General features: G+C 38.4%; 1 protein-coding gene across 6 annotated transcripts in view; it reads right to left on the bottom strand.

Annotated features, from left to right (window-relative positions):
• GRIK1 (glutamate ionotropic receptor kainate type subunit 1) overlaps positions 1-23,571 on the bottom strand; it is a 479,351-nt gene that overhangs the window by 94,436 nt on the left and 361,344 nt on the right. For 4 of the 6 annotated variants that reach the window (XM_063448077.1, XM_063448095.1, XM_063448121.1 and 1 more), the window contains one exon: positions 6,002-6,046. The exons of the other annotated variants lie outside the window; for them this stretch is intronic. In XM_063448077.1, the coding sequence (XP_063304147.1) occupies positions 6,002-6,046 (45 nt within the window). The remainder of the gene's footprint in view (positions 1-6,001; positions 6,047-23,571) is intronic. 6 annotated transcript variants of the gene reach the window in all.

Here is a 23,571-nt window from a genome sequence, read left to right as displayed (position 1 = left end):
TCCCTGGATTCGGGCTGTGCGGTCGGTCACTTGCTGGCCTAAAAATGGCTAAGTCCCGTTCGAGGTGGGTCGGTACTTCGACTTTCGTTGAACTGTCGAAGTATCGTCGATAATACGGGTCGGCGGGTTCGAAGTTAAAATGGCCGCCGCCACGTGGTCCTTTGTCCGATGTCGGCCACCTCGAGGACTTTGGTAGCTTGGGCGTTTCATTAGTTTCCGCCGTACTTGAAATGTCTTTTATACAAAGTCACAACCCTTCGCATAATCTCTCAGGGACCATAAGTACTGGGCAAATCAGACGAACCCAAATAGTTTTAGTCCCGACGGATGGGTCTGTCACATCATCTAAGGCAAAGGAAAGGTTTATTTCTTTTTTACAGTAAGAGCAATAAGGATATGGAATTCTTTGCCTGAAGAGGTGGTTTTGTCAGAGTCTATACAGATGTTTAAACAGCAATTGGGTAAATACTTGCAAAAACATAACATACAGGGAAAACATTTCTAATTAGTGGGGTAATAGCTGCTTGATCCAAGGAGACAGCTGACTGCTATTTTGGGTTGAAGAAGGGTTTTTTTTCTAGTCTGTTGCAAAATTGGACTGGGTCTTTTGGACTTCAGGCTGGGTCTTTTGCCTTCTTTTGGATCAACAGCAAAAACAAATGTGAGGAAGGCTGAACTTGATGGACGCAAGTCTCTTTTCATCTATGTAACTATGTAACTATGTGTGTATGGTAAATATAATTGCAATATAAGTAAAGTCTCAATTAATTAATGAACACACATAATTTCTCTGTTCGTGCAAGGTACACGGAGAGATAATTGTTCAATCCACTTGACGGTTTCATAAGATTTAGGATATAGTCAAATTGAAATAGTACCTGGTGAAGTTCTTTATAGACAATAAGTACCATCTAACTGATGAGCTATTCGGCAACCACCAAACTATGTGTGCTCATTAATTCATTGAGAATTTACTTGAATAGCAATAATAATACAATACACACGACTAATGATATGTTTTAGAAACTCATTATTTTTCACATTTTATTTTATTATATATTTACATAACCTCAGATAGTGTTTTGGATATTTACCTAAAAACATAATATTCAGTGATACGATTTTTCAACTGTAGGGTAATAGCTTCTTGATCCAGGGATAAATCTGACTGCCATTCTGGCGTCAAGAGGGAATATTTTTCCTAGTTTGTTGCAAAATTGGAAGCGCTTCAAACTGGTTTTTTTTTTTTTTTGCCTTCTTTTGGATCAACAGCAAAAAACAAATATGAGGAAGGCTGAACTCGATGGACACATGTCTCTTTTCAGCCTATGTAACTGTGTGGGAGTTACAATATACAGATTTCCCTCACCTTGGGTGGAATGTGACCTCTCTAGTCCTCCATGTTTTCTGACGTGCATATTACAGTGGGAGGATACATACTTTTTAATCCCATCTTCTGGATGTGATCTATCCACTACTGCAAACTCTCATTGACTGATTTATCTAAATCTCTGCTATAAGGGATACTCCAGACACCATAGCCACTTTCGTGATTTGAACTGGTATTGGTGCTTGAAGTCTGTATGAGCAGCATTTCATTAATTAATACACATACAGAAATATAGCCCATTGCAGCCTGAGGTTTAACTTGACCTCTGGCAGCTTCATTGGTCTGTCATAAGTCAGTCTGAAACAAGAGTTCTGGACTGACCATTGTCAATGCTGTAAATATTCTATTCACAGAGGATCATTCATTGGCTAAGAGTGCTCAGCTGGCGATCTAAACCAATGAATAAGTGGCAGGATCAACATATTTTAACTGATTAGCAATCTCTGTACAGTCTTCTAAAAATGTATGAAACCCTTTCCTCACAAAATAAACAGTGTTACTGACTACACTCAGGGCTGGTGCAAGACTATTTTTTGGTGCAAGACACACTCCCCTCTAACCCTCTGTGTACCTCCCCCTACACACCTCCAGTCCTGTATGCTTCTCCCCCGCTTAAGCCCTGTCTGTACATCTCCCAACCATAGCTCTATGTGATTCTCCTTGCGCTGTATGCTTCTCAAACTCATATATCATTGTGCTTGTTGACCCCTCTGTGTAGCTCTCCCCTGCCTCCCCTGTGGTCTCGCCACCTCCGTACCAGCTCATCTCCCTCCTCAATGTAATGGGGCTCCTGAAACCTCTACCTAGTCTACGAGGTGCTTCCGCCATCTTGTCTGTGGCTTTAAGGCAGGCCTTGTGTAGGTACAGAGATTGCTGGGCTACGGGCCATCTGTTGTGCCTTCGGAGCACTGTTGTGAGGGGTTGCAGATAGTGTAGGACTAACCTAAGTAGCTTGTCTTGATGCATCAGATGAGCTTATACTTTAATGGCCATTGCAGCGGTAATCCAACCTCTGCTATTTAAATGTGCACGGAGATTTGGCATAGTGCGCTTGTACCTTTTCGATTTATATAATATATATTTATTCAATATAAAACTTTTTTTTCTGTTGAGATAAATATTTGTCTAAATTAATGCCTAATTTTTCATTCATATTTTGCTTTATAAATGGGATTTTTTTACATCTTAAATATTCCCAAACAAAATGTGATGCTATGCAGTCTGAATAATTTGGTAAGACTGAATACCGCATGTGCTAAGAATAAGAAATCAAAGCCATCAATGACATATTAATATTTCAAATTTCCCTGCAACAGAGCCCTTTATGTGATTGTAGATGTTCAATTGTTTTCCAATTCATTTCCAAGCCATAGTCAATTTAGCATTGCATTTCACTTAAGCTTAAAAATAATGATAAAAGGAAGGGGAATGCTTAGATCTAAGTTTTTATGTTAATTTTGACTGGCAGAGCATTCAGGTTGTGAATGTCCACAAAGTCCAGAGGTTACCAGCTGCTGATTTATACACTATGCCCAAGTGGTTGGCAAATGCACACGGTCCTTACCTCTCCCTGCCTCACGAGAGACGACCTTGTCAGACCGTGAAAAGTGAGCTGATATTATGTAGTTATTTTTTGCCTGCTGCTAGAATGAGATCAGACCTTTATGACTGATGTGTAACGTGTCCTGTCCCTGCGAGTTTTATTAGGACTGACCTGACAGCTTTTCATTACTTTTTATAATCACAGGAAATTAACTCTGTGCTCATTTTCGCCCCTGAGTAAAAGCTAACCAGATTTATAGAGCAGATTCCTCTCTGTCGACGAGTAGAATTCTGGAATTCTTGTTATAGGTTAAGTTAGAAAATGTGTCTATGTGGTATGAATGTTCTTGATTCACATATATTGAATACTGCCAAACAGGGCTATATCACTTGTGTATTATTTAAAATGTATTTGTGTAATGTGTGTTTATTCTTGTTTTTTTTTTTTTCTATCTCTGCTAGAATTTCTAACTCATCAGATCGCAATTCTTTCAGTAAAATGGTTATCTCATTAAAAACTGAACCAATAAACAGAAAGGTCAATTGGTGAGTTCAGAAACCTGAAAATGTAAGTTATAAAGTGGCAGAATCAGAAATAATCTAACCCTTGTCACATGTGGCCGACATTTGCAGTTTGGCACAACATAGACATTTATTCACTAAACTGTGAGCTCTGACACATTGAAAGACACTGACTTCGAAAGCCAGAATAGTCCAATTAAAACAGAATATCCCAGAAATAACTTAATTAGCTCAAAATATTTAGATCTACCGCCAATGGCCCATAAACCCCAGTTTAATAAATAAACGCTCTCTATTTAGTAGATCGATATTTCTGATATGCTAATTAATAGCTTTGATAGCTATAACAAAAGTAAATAAGTAAAACACTTACAAAGTGTAAAAATACAAATATTACGTTTCTGAGCTTCTATAACTCATGCAAAAACCTCCCGAGTGACAGGTGGACTTTAATGCAAGAATAATCACATTGTGTTGCAGAACTCTTTTTTTCCCACCAGAACTTTGGAATTTCTTTAACTCTGCTTAGGCACTTTATTCATTACGAACTTGCCATTATTATAAAGCAATGTTTAATGTTGAGTTTTTGGGGATTTCTAAAGGTTTCAGTTAGTGTTAGGTGGTAATCAGGGTTAGGGTAGATAACGTGCTTTACAATATTTAAGGTTTGGGTATAGTAGGGTTATTGGTAATTAGTGGACTTCTGAAGTTAGTTTAGGCTGAGTAACTCACATCACAGACTTCACTGGAACTCACATCACAGCGTGAACCACTCCACAACTTCGCCAGTGACCACTGTACCTTGCGCTATAATGACACATTCCGGATTCTACAAACAATGCTTTAATTGCACGGCTTTAATTAATGTTGCATTTTGATTTTCTTCATTTTCACAGCAGCATTTTTAACATTGAATTCAATACTAAAACCAATACCGAGTCAGAAATTCAGGGGAAAGTGAATAGCATTACATTTTATCCCCCGATTGTACGTAGCCTTAGAATATGTCTTTATAGATGTCTATATCAACAGAATAAAATGGTCAAGGAACATTCTATAGGATGGTGATATCTTTTTAAATAAGTGCAGTTTATAGACATAGTTTACTGGATGTCCTCGTTATGACTTTCCTATTTTATCAAGAATAATATATAAGAGGTTACTAAACACACGGAAACACAGTGTTAAAGGACCACTCTAGGCACCCAGACCACTTCAGCTTAATGAAGTGGTCTGGGTGCCAGGCCCAGCTAGGGTTAACCCATTTTATTATAAACATAGCAGTTTCAGAGAAACTGCTATGTTTATAAATGGGTTAAGCCTTCCCCCAAAGCCTCTAGCAGCTGTCTCATTGACAGCTGCTAGAGGCGCTTGCGTGATTCTCACTGTGAAAATCACAGTGAGAGCACACAAGCGTCCATAGGAAAGCATTGATAATGCTTTCCTATGCGACCGGCTGAATGCGCGAGCAGCTCTTGCCGCGCGTGCGCATTCAGCCGACGGGGCGGAACGGAGGAGGATCGGAGGAAGCAGAGAGCCCCTTTCCAGAGCCGGGCGGGAGGGGGACGAGTATGTTTTCCTGGCACTATAGTGGTCCTTTGACTTTTGAGAGTGCATATGCAATAATTGGCATTGCTCTGTCTTCCATTAACTCTTCCAGTTATTGAGTGCTTCAATTTTAGCTTAGTTACTTTTGAACCAGTATAAATTATAATGGGATATCCAATGATTAAACAAGATGATCTTTACTGATCCTAATATTACACACATGTATTTATGTGAAACTACAAGTGATTAAAATATATACTTTTTAATATTGTTTTTTAGTCATCATTTACAACAAAAGAAATATGTTTTAAAAAAAAATTTTTTTATTTAATTTAAATACGCCTTTGGGTGTTTTCCTAGAATCAAGTCAGCGGTGTATAAAGTCTAATGAATATGTCTGTTTCTGGTCTCATTATTTATATGAATATATATTTTTTTATTGGTTATCAAAAAATAATCTGTTAAAATTTTAAATCTATTTAAATACATTTTTTCATTTACAGAACTTTTTAGATTTTATATATATATGCATAAACATAGATAAGGTTACCATATCCATGTTTTCATGGACACATATCACGTATACATATTGATTAGCAGTACATGAAAAGGGTTTCCCTCTTGTATGTAGAATTTAGAAGAAGGTGTATTAGATTAAAGGGACTCTCCAGTGCCAGGAAAACATATCTGGCTTTCTGGAACTGCAGGATCCTGCAGTGCCCCTCTCCCTCCCACCCCCCATCCCATGTTGCTGAAGGGGTTGAAACCCCTTCAGTGATTTACCTGAATCCAGAGCCGAGGGACATGCGTTCCCCAGTGCAGCACTCAGATTAAAATAACCCTAACCTTAAACCAATCATTACTGTATTGTACAATATAAAGGATGTGCACATATTGTCGGTAAACTGCAATTACTTAAAATGCTGACAGGACAAAGGAAAAAGGGTACCACCACAGCACGGGGTTTGGGGTATTTTCACGTCACATCAAGATACAAACCTTTTTCCAAACTTTATTTAACTGATTACTTGTTTCCCCAGCAGCCTTGAGAAAATAAACAAAGACTTTGTTAAAAAAATGTTACCAAAAGACAATAAAATAGCTGAAGTAAAGAGAGATTTACTATGCGTCTTAATTCATTACATTGCATGTTACATTTACACCATGATTTAATTTTCTCGTATCGGAATGTCACAGTACTGTACTATATCAGAGTTATTAAGTGCAGTCTGAACTGCAAGGAACTCAAAGTTAATTTAGCATTTTCTACCATAACCTTGCAGTAGACTTTGACTTTACTTTGAACTCCAGATACTTCACACTTTAGTTAATATTCTTGTAGGTTTCACTTTAAGCCGATTTGTAAATATGTCTGAGCCAGGCATATTCAATATGAAAGCTATCATTGTATGCACTTACTATAAAAAGTAAATAAAACGCAATTTGTATCTTTCAACATTGAACATTAATTACTGTCAGTGAAATCTTAGACATACTATTTGCTATTGGGTACAATGCATTTAAAGTAAAAGTAACTTTTTGTAGACTGTAAAGCCTTTATTTTGTTGTGTTGGTGTAACATTGGTGCTATATTAAAAGTGATATGAGTTCTAATGTGGGAGCTAACTCTCTCTGTAACATATAAAACTAACCCTTCACATTGTTCCTTGTTCACACTGCAATCAGAAAAGACAAGTAAAAGTTGTAGAATTTCCAAGATTCAGAAGACCTTAAGGGGACACTATAGTCACAAAAACAACTTTAGCTTAATAAAACAGTTTTCGGTGTATAGAACATGCCCCTGCAGTCTCACTGTTCAATTCTTTGAGCAATGAAACATCAGGGGCATGATCGAAACACCGAAACTGCTTCAAAGCTATAGTTGTTTAGGTGACTATAGTGTCCCTTTAAACCACTATGTAATATACTTGTATACATTTTTTTTTTTTTTTTTTCGGGACAACATAATTGCAGCCATATGGCGTGTTGGCTCATCTGAATCTAGTGTAAAAAAATAACTAGGGGATGGAAAAAGAGGAGGAGCAGTAATTTGTTTTACATATTTATTATTATATTTTTTTGATCATATATTTATTAACTATATAATAATATATATAGTTTTTTTTTTTTGTTTTTTTTACGGTTTCTCCTTTTCTGATTGATTGGACTTTTCAATTGATCCGTGAAAAAAAACAGCATTTAGTGGGTGTTGGAATTCCGGAATCACAATTCACGCGAATATACTCGTCCATTGTGCAATTTATTGGTTCGTGGGATGGCTACATTCAGCTTGGAGTTTGAGAATTCATACGACCACCCAATCGCCAGAATTTCGGACGAATTGCAGTTCTAATCTGTATTATAGCCTAAAAGATAACTTAATGGTTAGATTTAAAAATTGCCTATCATTGTAGAAAAAAATGGCACGCTTCATTGTCTATTTTATGCTGCAGAATCTGTACAAGAAATGCTCTGTGCAATTTAACAGTTAAGGACCACTATAGTGCCAGGAAAATAAACTTGTTTTTCTGGCACTATAGGGTCTTTGGGTCCCCCCCTCCCTCAGGGTCCCACTCCCGCCGGGCTGAAGGGGGAGGAAGGGGTTAAACACTTATCTTTCTCGAACGTCGGGCTCCCTTGGCGCTGGGGACTCTCCTCCCTCTTCCAATGTCATCCGCTGAATGCGCATGTGTGGCAAGAGCCGCGCGTGCATTCAATCAGTCCATAGGAAAGCATTTCTCAATATTTTCCTATGGACGGCAGCGTCTTCTCACTGTGAAAATCACATTGAGAAGCGCGGAAGCGCCTCTAGCGGCTGTCAATGAGACAGCCACTAGAGTCTGGATTAACCCTAATGTAAACATAGCAGTTTCTCTGAAACTGCTATGTTTACAGCTGCAGAGTTAACCCTAGATGGACCTAGCACCCAGAACACTTCATTGAGCTGAAGTGGTCTTGGTGCCTATAGTGGTCCTTTAAAACACAAAATGATTGGTTATTGTTTCTCACTATTTCTCACCATCATGGGTACGCCTAAGAAATCCTGATTCTTGGTCTTTCCAAAACATGAGCGCGGCATGTTTAGCAGTGAGATGCCCGAGCCAGAACTTGTGTTCGACCAACAATAATATGTGCAAGGGCACAAATATATATTGGATGTCCTGGTTGTTGAGCAAAAGGAGATTAGCTCTATGGGAACAATGTAACTGGTGAAAGTATGCAATCACATTGCAATGAAATTAACTAGGGGCATCGCTAGCTTCTAGGAACACCTAGGGCTTGAGCCCAAACAAAAGTCAAAGAACCCTACCCTGAGGCTCCCACTCTAGGAGCCATATCCATGCCTCTCTATACAAACCTTACCAACTATGTGTGCCAGGATTCCAATGAAAGAAATAGCTGGACACAAGACTATGCTTTGTATCAGATTTGTATCAATGCAATCCTACCCAGCCACACTACTTAAACATCGGAGAGGGGCTACAGTATAATCCCTCTGCTCTGTGCCCTTCTCCTGGCTGTCACCTGCTGGGGACCATTCCCAATTTTCCCCCCTTTTAGTATCACAGGAGAGCTCTTTACTTTTGATCTTTTTTTATTATCAGGTGGCTGCTTTCAGAATTATCTGCTTGATGTAAAACAAATGAACATTAACCACGATTATCCTTCTGCCCCTCCACCACCTGTAGAGATCTATCACATCCATAGTTTCAGCCCCCAAAGCCTCGCCAGCAACACTTCCACAATTTACTGTCATACACCTAATGATTATGTAATTTCCAAGAAAGACCAATAGGAGGTCTTTGCAATCTACCCTTGCTTTATAATACAGGGATGCTACCTTATATATAAGTATAGCCTTCATCATTTTAGACTGTATGTGCATTACAGCTTAGATTTCTCTTTCCTTGTGTCGAAACTTGTTTGGTTACCAACTATATATATCCATTGCAGCCTTGCCTTTAATTGTATAGAGCTGCTGTCTGAGAATCCAAAAACTTTTTTTTATCTTACTTATTTCTAATGATACTCTGAGCCCATCGCAGATAAACTCAGTATTTTTTTGGCAGTGGGAAGATATCCAATATTCTCATTTCAAAACTGGCAGTTATACAATTCCAAACGCATTCTGCTCAGCCCACAGCACTAAAAATAATTGACAAAAAAAATAGTGTAAAAGGAATTTGGAGAACTTCCAAAACGAAAACAGATACCATCCTAACTTATTTACGTCTTATTTACATATGCTGCATACTAAACGGTTTTATTCTGCATTCCGAAGTGCAACGATGGTTTACGCATTTAGTTCAATAAACCAAATAATAATAGTAATAAACACAGTTCTCAATCGTTTGCTGTTTTGCTATTAAATATGATTCTAAGATGAAGGTTGTTGATGTCAGCGAGCTAGCATTTTGCAAGATCTCACATTTACATATTATACAGAGAGAGAGAGAGAGGGGGATTTCTGCAGTGAATGACATAAGCCGGACTTCCCTAGTTATATAAATAGGCCGTTCTCACATCATCTTCTAAAAAAATAATAAGAAGAACACAATAGTGTGTGAAATTTGCTTGTTAACTCATTGATTGCCATTTAATAGCCAGACATTTGTTAATTGACACAACACTCTCAGAACATTAACACAGACAGAGACAGTATGAAAATTAAACAATACACATAATCTTCTTCTGTCTAGATTTTTATAATTATTAGAATTCATGGCCCCAGCATTGGTGTTACAAGCGCTGCGAAAATGCTTTTGTTTTGTTTTCTTTTTTTTGTTATTTTTTTTCCTTCCTTCTCTTTATAGTGCTTAAGAAGAAAAATGTACGAAGAAAGTAAAAATGGTGCATTCAAATATACAAAGTGTTAAAGCAACAGGTAATAACAGTTTTGAGAAAACTTAGTAAATAGTACACAATCAGTAAATAATGTTTCTACTAGACTTGGGCGCCGCCAAAATTTATGTTTTCATCTGAACCGAATTTCGTCTATATGGAATACAACCATTATCTTTGTTTCTGAATTGCATTTGAATTAACTAAATTCTGATCCATGCCGCGGGCTGCAACTACATCTAGCAGTCATTTAATAAATAATTCCCTAAATTGGTATCCTTACTGGGTTGCCATATTTAAGGGTAGCAAAATAGGGAGCTGTTTAGTGGATAGCTCCTTTTTGGTATCCTTATAGCAATCCCACAAGAATTAGAGAGCTATCTACGAAGAAACTGAAAGATCAAAATTATGAAAAGCCTTTCTTTTTTGTATTTTTTGTCATTCAGACAACTTTACTAATAGTAAGTGAAAAATACTTAATATTAGTAAATAAGGGTGGTTCAATCCTCCCTCCTGCCCTTACCTGCTGTAAGGGCAGAAAGTAGCCCATGGATCAGCGCACCTAAGAGGAATAGGCCTTGACAGAGCCAGGAGGTAGGCATAGCAGCCACAGGAAGTTAGTGACAGCTAGCATGCTGGGTAGGGCGGAGCCATAAGGGGAGTATTTATACCGGCCATTATATGAAGTGGCCATTTTTAACTGAACCTAAGCTTACCTGTCAGTTGTCCCTCCCACCCTCCCTGTATTTGGTTAGGTTAGTGATTTTTTCACAGCGGCGGGAAATGGTCTGGTTAAATCGGAGGGTAGATGGAGGACAAAGTGGGCATCCTGAGGTTTAGTGTGGATTGGGCAGTGTTGCACGTGGTTGGTAGGTTCACCAGCCTTGGTACACCCCTACAATCGATATGGTGGGTAGCGGTGTCTCGGTACACCCCTACAATTTAACCTGGTGGAAATGTGGTCATATTTGGCGGCCAGCTTCTGTATTAACATGTTATTTAGATTATCTATTGTTATTATTGTGGGGTCATTGCTAGGGGTATGTTATGTATATGGGGGGATGTTAACTGTAATAAGATTTGTTGGCAATGACCCCATTTGTTATTTCTTAATTATTTTATTAATAATTTAATAAAGCTGTGGACTAATTATTTCCAACAGTATAATCTGTGTCCGTGTTTTAATGGGGGTTTGGGTAAGGTTAGCGCATATGCTGGCAAATCCGACTGTGCGCCTGTCAGGGGTATTCCTAATAATGTCTACTTTCAGATGAATTGACGAAGAGACGAAATTTGGATTTCACCATGTTCATCCAAAAACAAATGCCCAAGTGTAGATTATCCAATACTCTGCCACGCTTGATATGTCACTAATATCACAAACAACATAGTGGACTTGTAGTAATTGGCTACTGTAACGATGACTGCTACATTCATAATGGACCTGACTTATTTTGTGGATGACATCAATCTTGATATAATTTGCTTCATCCTTATTAACTTATTTAAACACCTTTTTAGAAGCTGATATTTTCTATCATCTGAAGAAGTGTAGGAGTTCAATCAGGACATGTTGGGGAGTAACTTAGCATGAGTTGCAAAAGAACAAGGCAAAATGTCATAAATTATTAGTCATAAATGATACATTTCTAAAGCTATTACGCTGTCAAGGTTTAACAATGGTAAGCGATATAAGGGACTATTAATGTCCAGCAGCTGCGAACAAATATCAGGACTCCAGTAGCCTAATTTGCCACCAGAGTAATGTCATAAATAGTTCACAGATCACCAAACTGTAAAGTCCCCTTAACTTTTTTTTCCCACTAATATACTTTTTTTAGGGGACACACCAAGGACCATGACAATCTGTGCTCTTCGTAAGGCATTGTGAAAGTAGGTCTCATGTTCCTCTCTCATTGAACAGAATTGATATAAAACTTCTCCTCTAGAAGTCAGAAGTAGATATCATAGTTTCCCATCGGCCAGTATCAATAGTCTTATGGCTGTGTTGGCACACATCATTTTAGTTCCCAAATCTCTGAGAGAGCTGGAGACATGGTTATATGCAAGCCAGGCCAAATATCCAGGTGAAGGCTTTGAAGAACCCCATTAACAAAAAGGGTGAATGGGTTTGTCAGTCAAATGATAGATGCCATAGTATAGCTTCTAACAGATCATTTGGAAATTCCACTTATTCTTTATGATGCCCGGAGTTAAACTGTATCATCCATAATAATACTTTTTTTTTGATTAACATCTGATTGAAAATTAAAGCATTTTTTACAAGCAGGCTTTGTGAATCACGGCCAGAGGAGGTGTGGCTATGGCGGCATAAACAGAAACAAAGTGATTTAACTCCTAAATGGCAGAGAATTGAGCAGTGAGACTTCAGAGTCACGATCTATACACAAAAAATGCTCCATTAAGCTAAAGTTATTTTGGTGACTATAGTGTCCCTTTAAAGGTGAATATATTTTTACTTTTCCTTTAATGCTTTTGTTTACATTTCCTGTGAAATTTCTATATGACGCATCCTAACTGAATCTGTTACTCTTTACATGAATATTGATTTTTTCTTTGCCCTGCATTTTCCAATTTAATCTTTTTTAGAAGGATAGTGTGCATTTAGGTAGATTGATTAGGTAATGGTAAAGATTAATATAATTACATCACCCCTTTACAATACCCACGTCCCTCCTCGCCCGCCCTCCCCCCTCCAATGTTTCCTGGGTTTTATTTCATCATTATGTCTGTTTTCAAGTACATGGCTTTAGTCTTTCTCTGTTTAAAATGATAAAATAAATCTTTTTTTTTTTTCATTTAAATCTTCATTAAATAATGATATTATATATAGAGATGTTCACAGAAGCAAAGAGCAGGGAACATAGTTAAAAAAAATTGGCACACTACACTACGAGTGTCAAATCAAAATGCACAGCAAAATATTCAGTTCTACGTAGGGGGTATATGACTTAGGGGCTGTTTTTGTCTACAAAAAAAATAAAATTCCTGAGCCTGGATTTATGGAGCATCTTCTGCTTTCCCTCTCTCTCAACAATGCCAATGCTGGTGCAATCCATCTAATGGATTGGTAGAGTTGTCTTTAGGCCAATAAGAAAAAGAGAGTATAAGAAATAGATTAAACCATAAGAACAGAAGTGAGAGGCACACAATAGAATCGCTAGATAATCTGATGCCGGTGATAGAAGGAGAGGAAATTGTGCAGATGATGAAAATATCTTCAGCAGAGTTTGACATTCTTAGAAGGATAAACAAAAAGATTAATGGCACGTATGTCAGAGGGATGAGTAAGTGTGGTAACTACAATCTCATATCTAGAAGCACAAAACAATGTCCTTGGGAAATCTGAAGACAGAATACATAATTAATTGCTGTCACGTAGCCCACCAAGAAATGGGAACAATGGTTTAAGTTTATTCTGCCAGTATCCGAAGCTCGGATAACAAAAGTAGCTATGATTAGGGTTACTAGAATTGTATATATATATAAAAATAATGTGAATTGGGAAAATATTACCATCAAGGGGTTAATCAAAGTTCAAAGTGTTTGAACCCTCTCTCATGTTTCCGAGTGGGATATAGTAGTAGCATTTTATAAAAACCACTGCCACTCCAAAACAGCCCACCTAGACTGTCAAGCAGCCAGGAAGAGTTTTTTTAATCTGGACTGCCAGTGTCAATTTTGTCTATCTCTCCAGAGATAGCTGGAGAGAGCTGAATCTCAGCCCCCCTGGGGCACCATAAATCCTAACCCTATTAAACACTTATTAACCCTATCCAACCATAACTTGACCAAACAGAAGCTAACATTAACTCTAACTCTATATAACACTCGACAACTGTTTAGTGGACGTGCCTCCAAGATGGTTGGGTGCTTTTATGAATCAGTGACAATTGTGAACGTACCTTAGCTGACAGTTAAAACTAATCCTCACAGTGACTGGCTCCTTAGGAAGATCAGGCTGTCTGGTGGTCAATCAATCCCTACTACTATACTGGCTCAGGTATAAATCAGTGCCAGCTGTTCCTTGCATTTCCAGCTCTTGGCTGCTTTTCTGAACACATTACATGGCTTCATTGAGTGGTGCACCCTTAGATTAGGAAGTCCTCTCGATTTCTGCCTCTGATAGGCATGATACATTGCTTGTTTTCCTGGCGATCGCATGTCTGCAGGTACTCCGGCATGCTAACTAAGCCAGGTCTCACTAATGAGGCATTCAGAAATAGACCGGACATGACAATAACATGACAATAACAGTGAGACTGGTATTAAAAACAGAACCTTTTGCAAGTAACGATTAATGCACGCTGTTTATCACTAAGTGACTAATCATAATGGATGTACAATGTACTTTCATTGTCATCTAAAAATAACTGTACTATGTACATAATGCACAAATAGTGTCACATTTTGCATAGACTAAACCTTTAAAAAGGCTGTAGGGAACTATAACCTCCCTCCTTCACTCATAATGTATACAGGGAATGTTATAAGGAAAAATTATCGGAGACACTGAATAAGAGAAAAAGGGGAAGTGGGGGCACACCGGGTACACTTGTCAAAAGGCGAAAACATACAAAATACAGATTAATACAGATTTTGTGTGTGCGTTGTTCCTTAATCTGTATTTTAAAACTACAAAGCTTTAAGCATGCAAACAATTATAGCATTGAAGCTAAATTGTAGCAATGAAGCTAAAACCTATCAAATGCATTACAGTTGTATTGGTGCGCAAGATAGGCCCCCTAAGTGGGTACACACTGCAAGGAAAGCTAGGAATCTCCCTGCCCAACAAATGTAAGTGCTGTGTATTTAGATGATTTGTGCGTAGAGAAATAATATGCCAATCATGCACTCTTTATTAGGATGAAATATTAATAACATGAAATATAATACAAATACGACATAAAATCATTAAATTAAACAAGGGCTGGCAGATTAGATGAACGTGACAACGCCAGCCTGGAATCAAATTTGTTCATTCTATCGGAGCACTTGTTATGCTGTGTGCATATTTGAGATTAGATACAATTTATCCCTTTGTAATATTATTAGGGTTTAATTACCTACCCATGTGTGGGGCACGGTAACGGAGCTTGCAGGCACAATGCTTGTCCTTTGGGAAGCTACATAACTAATGGTATTGGAGACCACGAAGGGGAATCATTTTTCTTCTTCTGTGGATAAGCTAAATAGGCACTTTACATATCTTCCCAAATGGGTCAGTTAGACACAGAATCAGGAAATGAGGCTTCAATTCACAGGCGAGAGAATGTTCTATCGATAAACTCAATACTTGTGTCAGATATCAATATGTCAGAGCAGACAGGTATAAGATATTTTATGACTTTAAAGGGTTACTACCACCAATATACAGTGTTTGAAGAAAACACTGTTTTTTAGGTAAAGTAACCCTCCATGTCCTGATCTCCACTCCACAAAATGGCAAAAAAAAGAAGTTAAAACTCACCTGAGGTTAAGTGCTGAGGTCAAGTCCTCCCTGCATCCCGATACTCCCCTGCTGATGAGACACCACTCCCTTTGCTGGCTGTCAGGGAGGATAGACAGAGCCAGACTGGGAACTAAACGCATCCTTAACAAATTTTTTAGACCAGCCCAATAATGTGTTCTGATACAGAGGCGGAAAAGGGCTGTCTGTCTGTTACCAGCATGCTGTGCGTACTGATATCAGATGACCAATATGCACAGAATTCACTTTAGCCAACCCGTAACTCATGTTTTGGGCAGATTAATGTCACGGCTAAAAATTGAGTTACACCTCAGGAAAGAGAGGGGTTAAGCTTTGTATGTGCAACATTTCATAGCAAAATGCAGCACATGCACACTCTAAGCACCATGACCACTTCATATCAGAAAAGCGATCATGGTACTCGGGGTAACTTTAATCATAAGAGCATTTTGGATCTTTTATTGCAGGTATAGTAACACTGCATGCAATGAAAATTATTAAAGAACATGCTTAAAAATCATTGCTTGGGGATTTACTTCCGCGGCAGCCATTACAGTGAGATATTAGGACATTCTGTCTCTGTCTCTAGAAAATTATATAAAGCCTTCATGGTCAAACGCTTCACACTGGGTTATCTGAAAGCTGTTTTGTCCAGGAAGAGAGATTACACAGCTTATTCAGGTCATCCCAGAGGGTTTTATTCACAGCTCATTTATATAGGACTGGGCAAACTCCTGTTTGTGCTTTTTGAGAATGTGTCCCTTTTCTGGCCACTGTTTTCCGATTTTCTAAATAAAAATAGCAGTTTGCAGTGCTTCTTTGCACCTCAGAGGGTCTGCAAAAAAGCACAAGAGGCTAGTTTATAGTTTACTGCCTTGCAGCATTATGTCATTTGTTTGACTTTTAAAATGCGTTGTTTCAGCGAAATGACTGTGTTTTAGAGGACCCATCGAACATATTATTATTGTAATCATTTTATGGTTTGAGGTAAATAAACCAGTCCATTCACAGACCGGGACCTACATGTAGTTCATGGTGATATTTGGGTTATACTTAGGGCTCTTATTCAGAATGTTTTTGATTTTACTTCACCATTATTGAATTTATAGAATGTGTTCTGTATTGCTTAATTTGCCCAAGGCTGTCTTGGAGAGATGCTGTTAGTGGCAAAACATTCGTAACGCTTGGTTCACACCCAGACTGTGCACTTACTTTTAAAATAAAAGACCTTTATTACGCTATTTCCAATTTTTGTCTCAGGGACGATCAGTGACAGCACTACCATTAGGTGAATAAGGCATTCGCCTAGGGCACCGGCCTTCGGTGGTTGCCTACCGGGAGGATTCCTGTTGGGGTGCCCTGCTGCTGTCTGGGAATGCTGTGCTGGGCGAGCGGCTCGTTAGCCACCCCTTAGTGCAGGTCAAACGCTTCACACTGGGTTATCTGGGTTATCTAGCTTATGCTGGTCGGTGCTATATTGGGGGGGGGGGGGATGGCGTTTCTTCAGTGTCCCTTTGTAGCGAGTTCACTGGCCCCCTGTCAGAATCTCTCTTTCACCCGATACCTTCCTTGCAAAAGTAGTGGACGTCCGGCGCTGGGGTTCTGCTTCTCGCCGCTGTGCGGTTGTCTGTGGAGGTGTCCCTCCCGCCCCAGGCTGGCTTGGAGGCCTGCACTTTCTTGCCACTAACTTGGTTACCGCTAGGGTCCGGGTTTCCTCCACGTGCGGGAGTGACGGGGGAGCTGGTCTTTTCCTGTCGCTTGCGTATCTTGTTCCTCTGCCAGTGTGGCTGGTGCTTTGGGGCTTTCTGCCCTTCGGCCTGCAGCCCGGGTGGGCTAGATTGCGTGTGGATAAGTAGTTGAGGCGACGTTGTGCCCGAGGGCATTCCCTCCACTCCCCGCCGTCCGCGGGTCCGCTTACCCAGCGTCGGTGGTGCAGGTGTCATGGTTCGGGCTGCTTGTTGCTGCTTCATAATTGTGTCCCAGAAGCGGTTCAGTATTTGAGTTGCGTGTGGACCGGGATGACCCCCACCGGTCCAGAGGGGGGGGGGGGAAAGAGGCGAGTGTGCATAAGGGGCTGTACTCGGCTTTACCATCCAGGAGATTGGCCACCTCTACCTGGCTCGGTCGCATGTAGGCCCCGTGTGCTGTTGTTCGGGTTCCCAGGCAGTGTAAATCTTGTTTGTAGGTTAATTCGATGCCCCTTAGGTCCCTTGACTCGTTGTGTGCCCTCCGGCTCAGAATTGTGTCTGTTTTCGGGGTATTTATCCCCAGTTTTGTCGCTTTGTGCAGGAGCTGATTCACAGCACGTCTGTCCTGCTTGGCAGTTAGGCTCCGCCTCCCCCCCTCGATTTCTATTTTTATATACCAGATCTCTATTTTTACATCTCAGATCGCTATTTGGATAGGTAATTGCAAATATGGAACAAATCTAAAAAAAACAAAAAAAAACAAATTGTTGCTCAAATATCTCTACTCCAAGTTCCAAGTTCCAAGTTGAGTCTAAAAAATGTGTTCAGTTATTAAGGGCTTCTATCCACATCTTATACAGACCTGGATATCATAGCTATCTTCTAATATCAGTTTGCTACTAACTGGTTCAAGCGCTCCAAGAACCAAATGGCACCAACATACTCATCCTGCTGGAGTAGTTATGGTGCCAGACGTCTTCTGGTGGTGTCCTACTGCTAAGAGTCAAAACTTTTTTAATGGTTAAACACTTAACTGTGTTCAACAGGTGAGCACGGCCCAGTCACAAGTTTATGATAGGGTTAAATAAGTATAAGAGTCAAACACGTTATGAAAGCTGCCAGGTTTGTAATTCCAGTCCTTTTGAAGAGAATCTGCCTATCTTCATTTGCTCAATGGATCACTCAGCTCAGACATGAACAGATAATAACTATGGTAGATGTAGCAGCATCACGATATGTCCATATGAACATTATGAATGGACTATGCTGCCCACTTATCTGCTGCTGTTTTTAGATGATCATCTCCTTGACTGAATACACCAGTTTCCCTGTTGCCATTCCTCATCAATACTAGTTTCTCTCCCCTATTTTCTCTTATACTCCTCCTAATTGATATGTTCCTCCCCTCCCTGACCCCTCTCAATCTTTATGAACTCCTACCACCTACTTTCTTTGAAGTTACTGCTGTTATGCTTTTTCTTAATACTTAATGAGGAACTTTGAATTCCCAAGAAATCAGGTACATCTTTGTTGTTTTCGCAGTTAATATGTTTCCAACCTGCCCTGTAGAACACAGAATGCTTATATATATATATTGCTTTATATTATTAAGACAAAAAAAAGGAAAGAAGGTAAGGACAAGCATTTGGGAAATACCAGTAATAAACAAGAATATATTCAGTGGCTCTGTGTGTTCCAATGCAACACTCAGTTTGGGGAATGGGAGTTCGAAAAAGGGAAAATGTTTCCTACAAAAAAAACCTAAACCTTCTACCTGACCAAGGCAGATTGCCAGGGCTAGCTGAGCAGACCCCACAAACCTTTCTGTATTGAATGCTCTAAATCACAAAGTCAACAGGGTCTGATGTAGGCGTATATGCTCAATTATGTTCCAGTTTCCTTGAAAGTAGCATCAAAGATAAGAGAACATGTAGTGAGGTTGGATGGTCAAGTGTATATGTAGAACACAATGATACTGCCATGAGTTTGGAGAAATGCCGAATTACCATTTTCAATGGTTATTAGGGTTGTTGTTGCTTGAGCTACAAAATTGCTAATGTAGCAAGGGATATAGTATGAAAAATGTAAATAAAATAAATGATACAGTTAATTACATATTTAGGCTATTGGCCAGATTCATGTGCTCTGAAGCAAATCCAACCCATGTCCCATATGTTAGACACCCCTACCCTAGAGAAAATACATTTTACAGATTATTGTTGCTTCAAAACTCTTGTTTATGTTAAAAGAGTACTCTCTATCTCTAATCTGTCTTCCACCCCTCTCCATCTGTTTTAGAGAAATGCCATGTTCTTTTCTTGGGGTGAGGTCCACTAAACATAGGAAATACTTGCCTACTGCGATCGTTATTCACACCAACCTAGTTTAAATTAATCATATATCAATGTCCCTGTTGTTATTGTAAGTGCTTTGTATCTGTATTTGTCTTTGATGTTTCTACTACACTGCTTTTTATCATTGCTCTCTATTTTTTAAATCAAAGCTGCCTGTGTGACGTCTATAATCTTATATTTCAAGAGCCTGCGGCTTACTTCTTATAAAATCCAACTTTTTTATTTTTGCAGGATGGTATCATTTCTATTTGTCTTTCATATAATTGACTTTAGTGAGTTGCTGGGAAAAACATAACATCTGATAGCAATAAATACTGCTTTCATACTATAATATCTCGCAAACAGAACTCAAATAATACTTCAAAATGGAGCTGTAAAATTTCTCTCTTTTTTTCTTTTTACGAATAGGTGTGAATTTGAACACAAAACTATTTTTATTTACTTATTAACATTGCTGGCACAACATTTCACATTAACTACTAAGACGGCAGATGTGAGAAGGTCTAAGAGATCATGTAATGGTATATGACATTAGAAACATAGCATGCCAAAGCTCTCCCAGAGCATCATGGAAAGATGTTGGTACAGACACGATGCTGATGCAAGTGTGATTTATACTTACTTTGCCACTCAGAGAAATTATAGTTTCTCTTCTAGTCTGGAATTTTAATTGTGAGCGATCCATATATATATTTTTTTACTGCAACTCCCCAAGGAATCGTTACACGGACTATTTTACAACTGATTTCAAAATAATTCTGCGTATGTCTGTTTGAAGGCACGGGCCATTAATCTTACTCAAAGGGGTTGGATTTTACAATCTAGTTCTGGGACCACTGCCATTCTAGATTTTAGCCATGACATAAATTAATTCTGGTAAGACTAAGCTTAACAAATGAATTTAATAATAGTGATACATTTTCTGCAGAGCATATAGACACAGGCTCGAAGGGAATTATGCAACAGCTAATGTTTTAGTTGTTTTGTTTTATTAAATAGTGGAAACATTTTTTATTTTTCTATTATATTTGGATGGGTTGACAGACAAATGATGGGTGGATGAATGGTAAGACAGATCAAAAATCATTCTGTGGGGTACTACAAGTAAGGAACAGAAAATAATTATTTTTTTTAACACATTTTTAATGTGTTAATGGTAACTGTGGTGACATAGGCACAGGTGAAGATAAGTTTTTCCATAAAGAAAGCCATATATACTAAACGAACACTATGTCACAATCACTTAATGAAGCAGTTTTAGTTTATAGATCATGTCCCTGCAGTCTCACTGTTTAATCCTCTGCCATTTAGAAGTTGAATCACTTTGTTTATGCAGCCCTAGTCACACCTCCCTGCATGTGACTTGCACAGCTGTCCTAATCACTTCCTGTAAAGAGAGATCTAAACTTTAAACTTCCTTTATTGCACATTCTGTTTAATTTAGAATGTTGTATCTCTTGCTCGGTTAATAGCCTTCTAATCCCTCCAGGAGCCTCCTGTGTGTGTGACTAAAGTTCAATTTACAGAGCAGGAACTCTATACACATTCCTATAAACTAAACATGTGACCTATAAACACAAACTGCTTCATTAAGATAATGTTATTTTGATGCCTATAGTATCCCTTTAACACTGAAGAACATCACTTACAAACTTGTTTCCTTTTCTTCATTTTTTTCTGTACATGAAATGTATGTAGAAAATAATGTGTGGTATATGGCTAGAATCTCCCCAGGTTTGATCTTGAAACCCTTGGTCTGAAAGCTAATTACTGTTTCTCTCGGTTAAACACTTTTTCTCTCAGACCCTTCTCTTTCTACCCAGCTGTCTTGATTGAAGTAGTAAAAAAAGTTCCCAGATATAGACCGATGTGCACAGAATTAATTATGTACTGTCGCAGGCTCACCGTGATGTGCTATTTTAATAAATAAAAAAATAAAAAAAATAAAACATTAAACCCTTTACTGAAATCTATTTTATATTTGTAAAAAAAAAATTACATTTTCAATTTTTTCTGCAATTTCTATCTGAATTCTTTTATCCGAACAAGAGAACTGTCAGGGAATAAGACTACGTAAAAGCAAGATGAAGACTCATGACTCCTTTTGCCTATCGCAATTCAGAGCAAAGAAATAACTTGCTAGGTTTCCATCTCCTGAAAACCAGAAAAACATAATGCAGCTCTCTACGGTCACTGACATTTGGAATATTTCTAGCTAAAGTTAATTTAATTTGGGGAAATTTGTATCAATGGGTGGAGATTTTCCTGCCGGACTTTGCCATTTCCTAACAGGTGTTGATGGTAACATGCATCTTCCTGCTTAAAGGGACACTCCGCCACTGCCCATATATATAAATATATATATATATATATATATATATATATATATATATATATATATAATATAAATAAATAAATATAAAAATGTTTTGCAAATATACCCCGCCAGAACTTTCAGTGACTGTCCAATCAGACTTCCCAATGCAGGACACACTCTCCATACATACCGAACTGCTTTAGGGGTCTGGAGTGTTCCTTTAATACTTGCCTTTTAATGTGCATATGTAAGGAGATCTAAAGTGCATCTATGGGATCTTTAAGATACCAGCATTGCTAGTCTGTTTTGAAATGTTCTATCTACTTTATATTTTCTCTGCATTTTGCCTAAACGTTATAGATAGAAAAACAGATATACAACTTTCCACTTTTCCCAAACTTTCTAAATAAAAATCCCTAAACATCACAAATGCGAAACTGCTACTGCATAGGGCTCTAGTAAATTAAATTGTATCATGCAATTTGTGAACCTTGCTCGTTTCTTTAATATACTTAACACTAAGAGAAATACAAATTCAAACTGTTAGAAACCTTTTACAATAGCTGATTCTATATTCTCATGTGAATGCATATTTATGAGAAGTGATTTGTGCCATTTGGTTAATGGAGAAGATATTACTCTCGAAAATCAGATAAAAGGTTTTCCTATGTAAATGTTCTCCTGACTCGTCTAGTGAACACTACAGCGAGTGGTAATGTGGTTATCGGGATACAAATGATTGAATTGTTTATGACATTCAATAAAATAAAAATTAGGCAGAGGAACAAAAGGTATTTTACTTTCCAAAAGTAAATGTGTGATCCGGATCAAAAGCCATTATAAAATACCAACGGAAGCTGTCAAATAACTCATCGTGGGACCTCGAGCTGTTTAAGATCTGGTCAGATGTTGGCTAATATGCTGAAAATTCAGCAGCAGCTCAGGAGTAACCTCTAGGCATGAAAATAGCAATCAGAGTCAGCAGCGATTCTAAAGATTGACTTTGATGTATGAACTATATCAACATTCACCTGGAGTAGATGAGATACATCAATTTACCGAGAAGAAATAGACTACTGATCCCGTGTTAAAAAGAGACTGGTGCCTACAGAGCTTGCATGATACAACAGAGGAGTTTGTGGTCTGCTTTATTGTAAAAAGGCTCAACAGCCAGTATCAGGAGTTAAAAAGAGTCTGTTGAACCTCGACGATAATTACATAATCTCCAATGTAGCCTTTGTGAATCAAAATAATTTCTTGTCTTAAAGAGAAACTATTAGCTGGGAAATATTCTCAAAACCACATAAGCCCATTAAAAATCAGCTATTGGTTGTGCAATTTTTTTTTACTTTCTCACTTTTCCCAATTTGTTTTTTAAATTCACACACCCTACAAGCATACTAGGTATGGAATGGTAATTTGGATAACCATGTGATCCTGTATGCAGTAGGAATTCCTGAATGCAGATGTATCTGTGCAGAATTCTGAGCATGGCTGGAGCATCATGGGGTTATAAGATGCACTGGAACAGTCAGTAAGCTAAATGCAATAGTGTTTATTGGTGTGACAAATGAGAAACTGTTACATTCAGGGGAGTGACAGTACTGTTTACTGTCTGATTGAGTTCATATTAACCATTCCCAATCATTTTAAACAAAATTATACATATGTTAGAAAGTTAATGTGTGTGTAAGTCAATATACTCCTACTTTGCATGAGGACATCCAATGTCTACCAAAGCCCTATAGAAAAGCATTGTTCCAATGCTATCCTATGCATATTAGGTTCCCCCTCGTGATAACTTTGCAGGAGGTATTCCCAGCACCGAGGGACCATGGTTTTGGATTAAGGATAGTGAAAAAAGTTTTTTTTAACCC

The sequence above is a fragment of the Pelobates fuscus genome, chromosome 1 (assembly GCF_036172605.1).
Source record: "Pelobates fuscus isolate aPelFus1 chromosome 1, aPelFus1.pri, whole genome shotgun sequence".
Lineage (NCBI taxonomy): Eukaryota > Metazoa > Chordata > Amphibia > Anura > Pelobatidae > Pelobates > Pelobates fuscus.
Note: the sequence above shows the minus strand (reverse complement) of the source record. Positions and strands in the feature narration are given on the sequence as shown.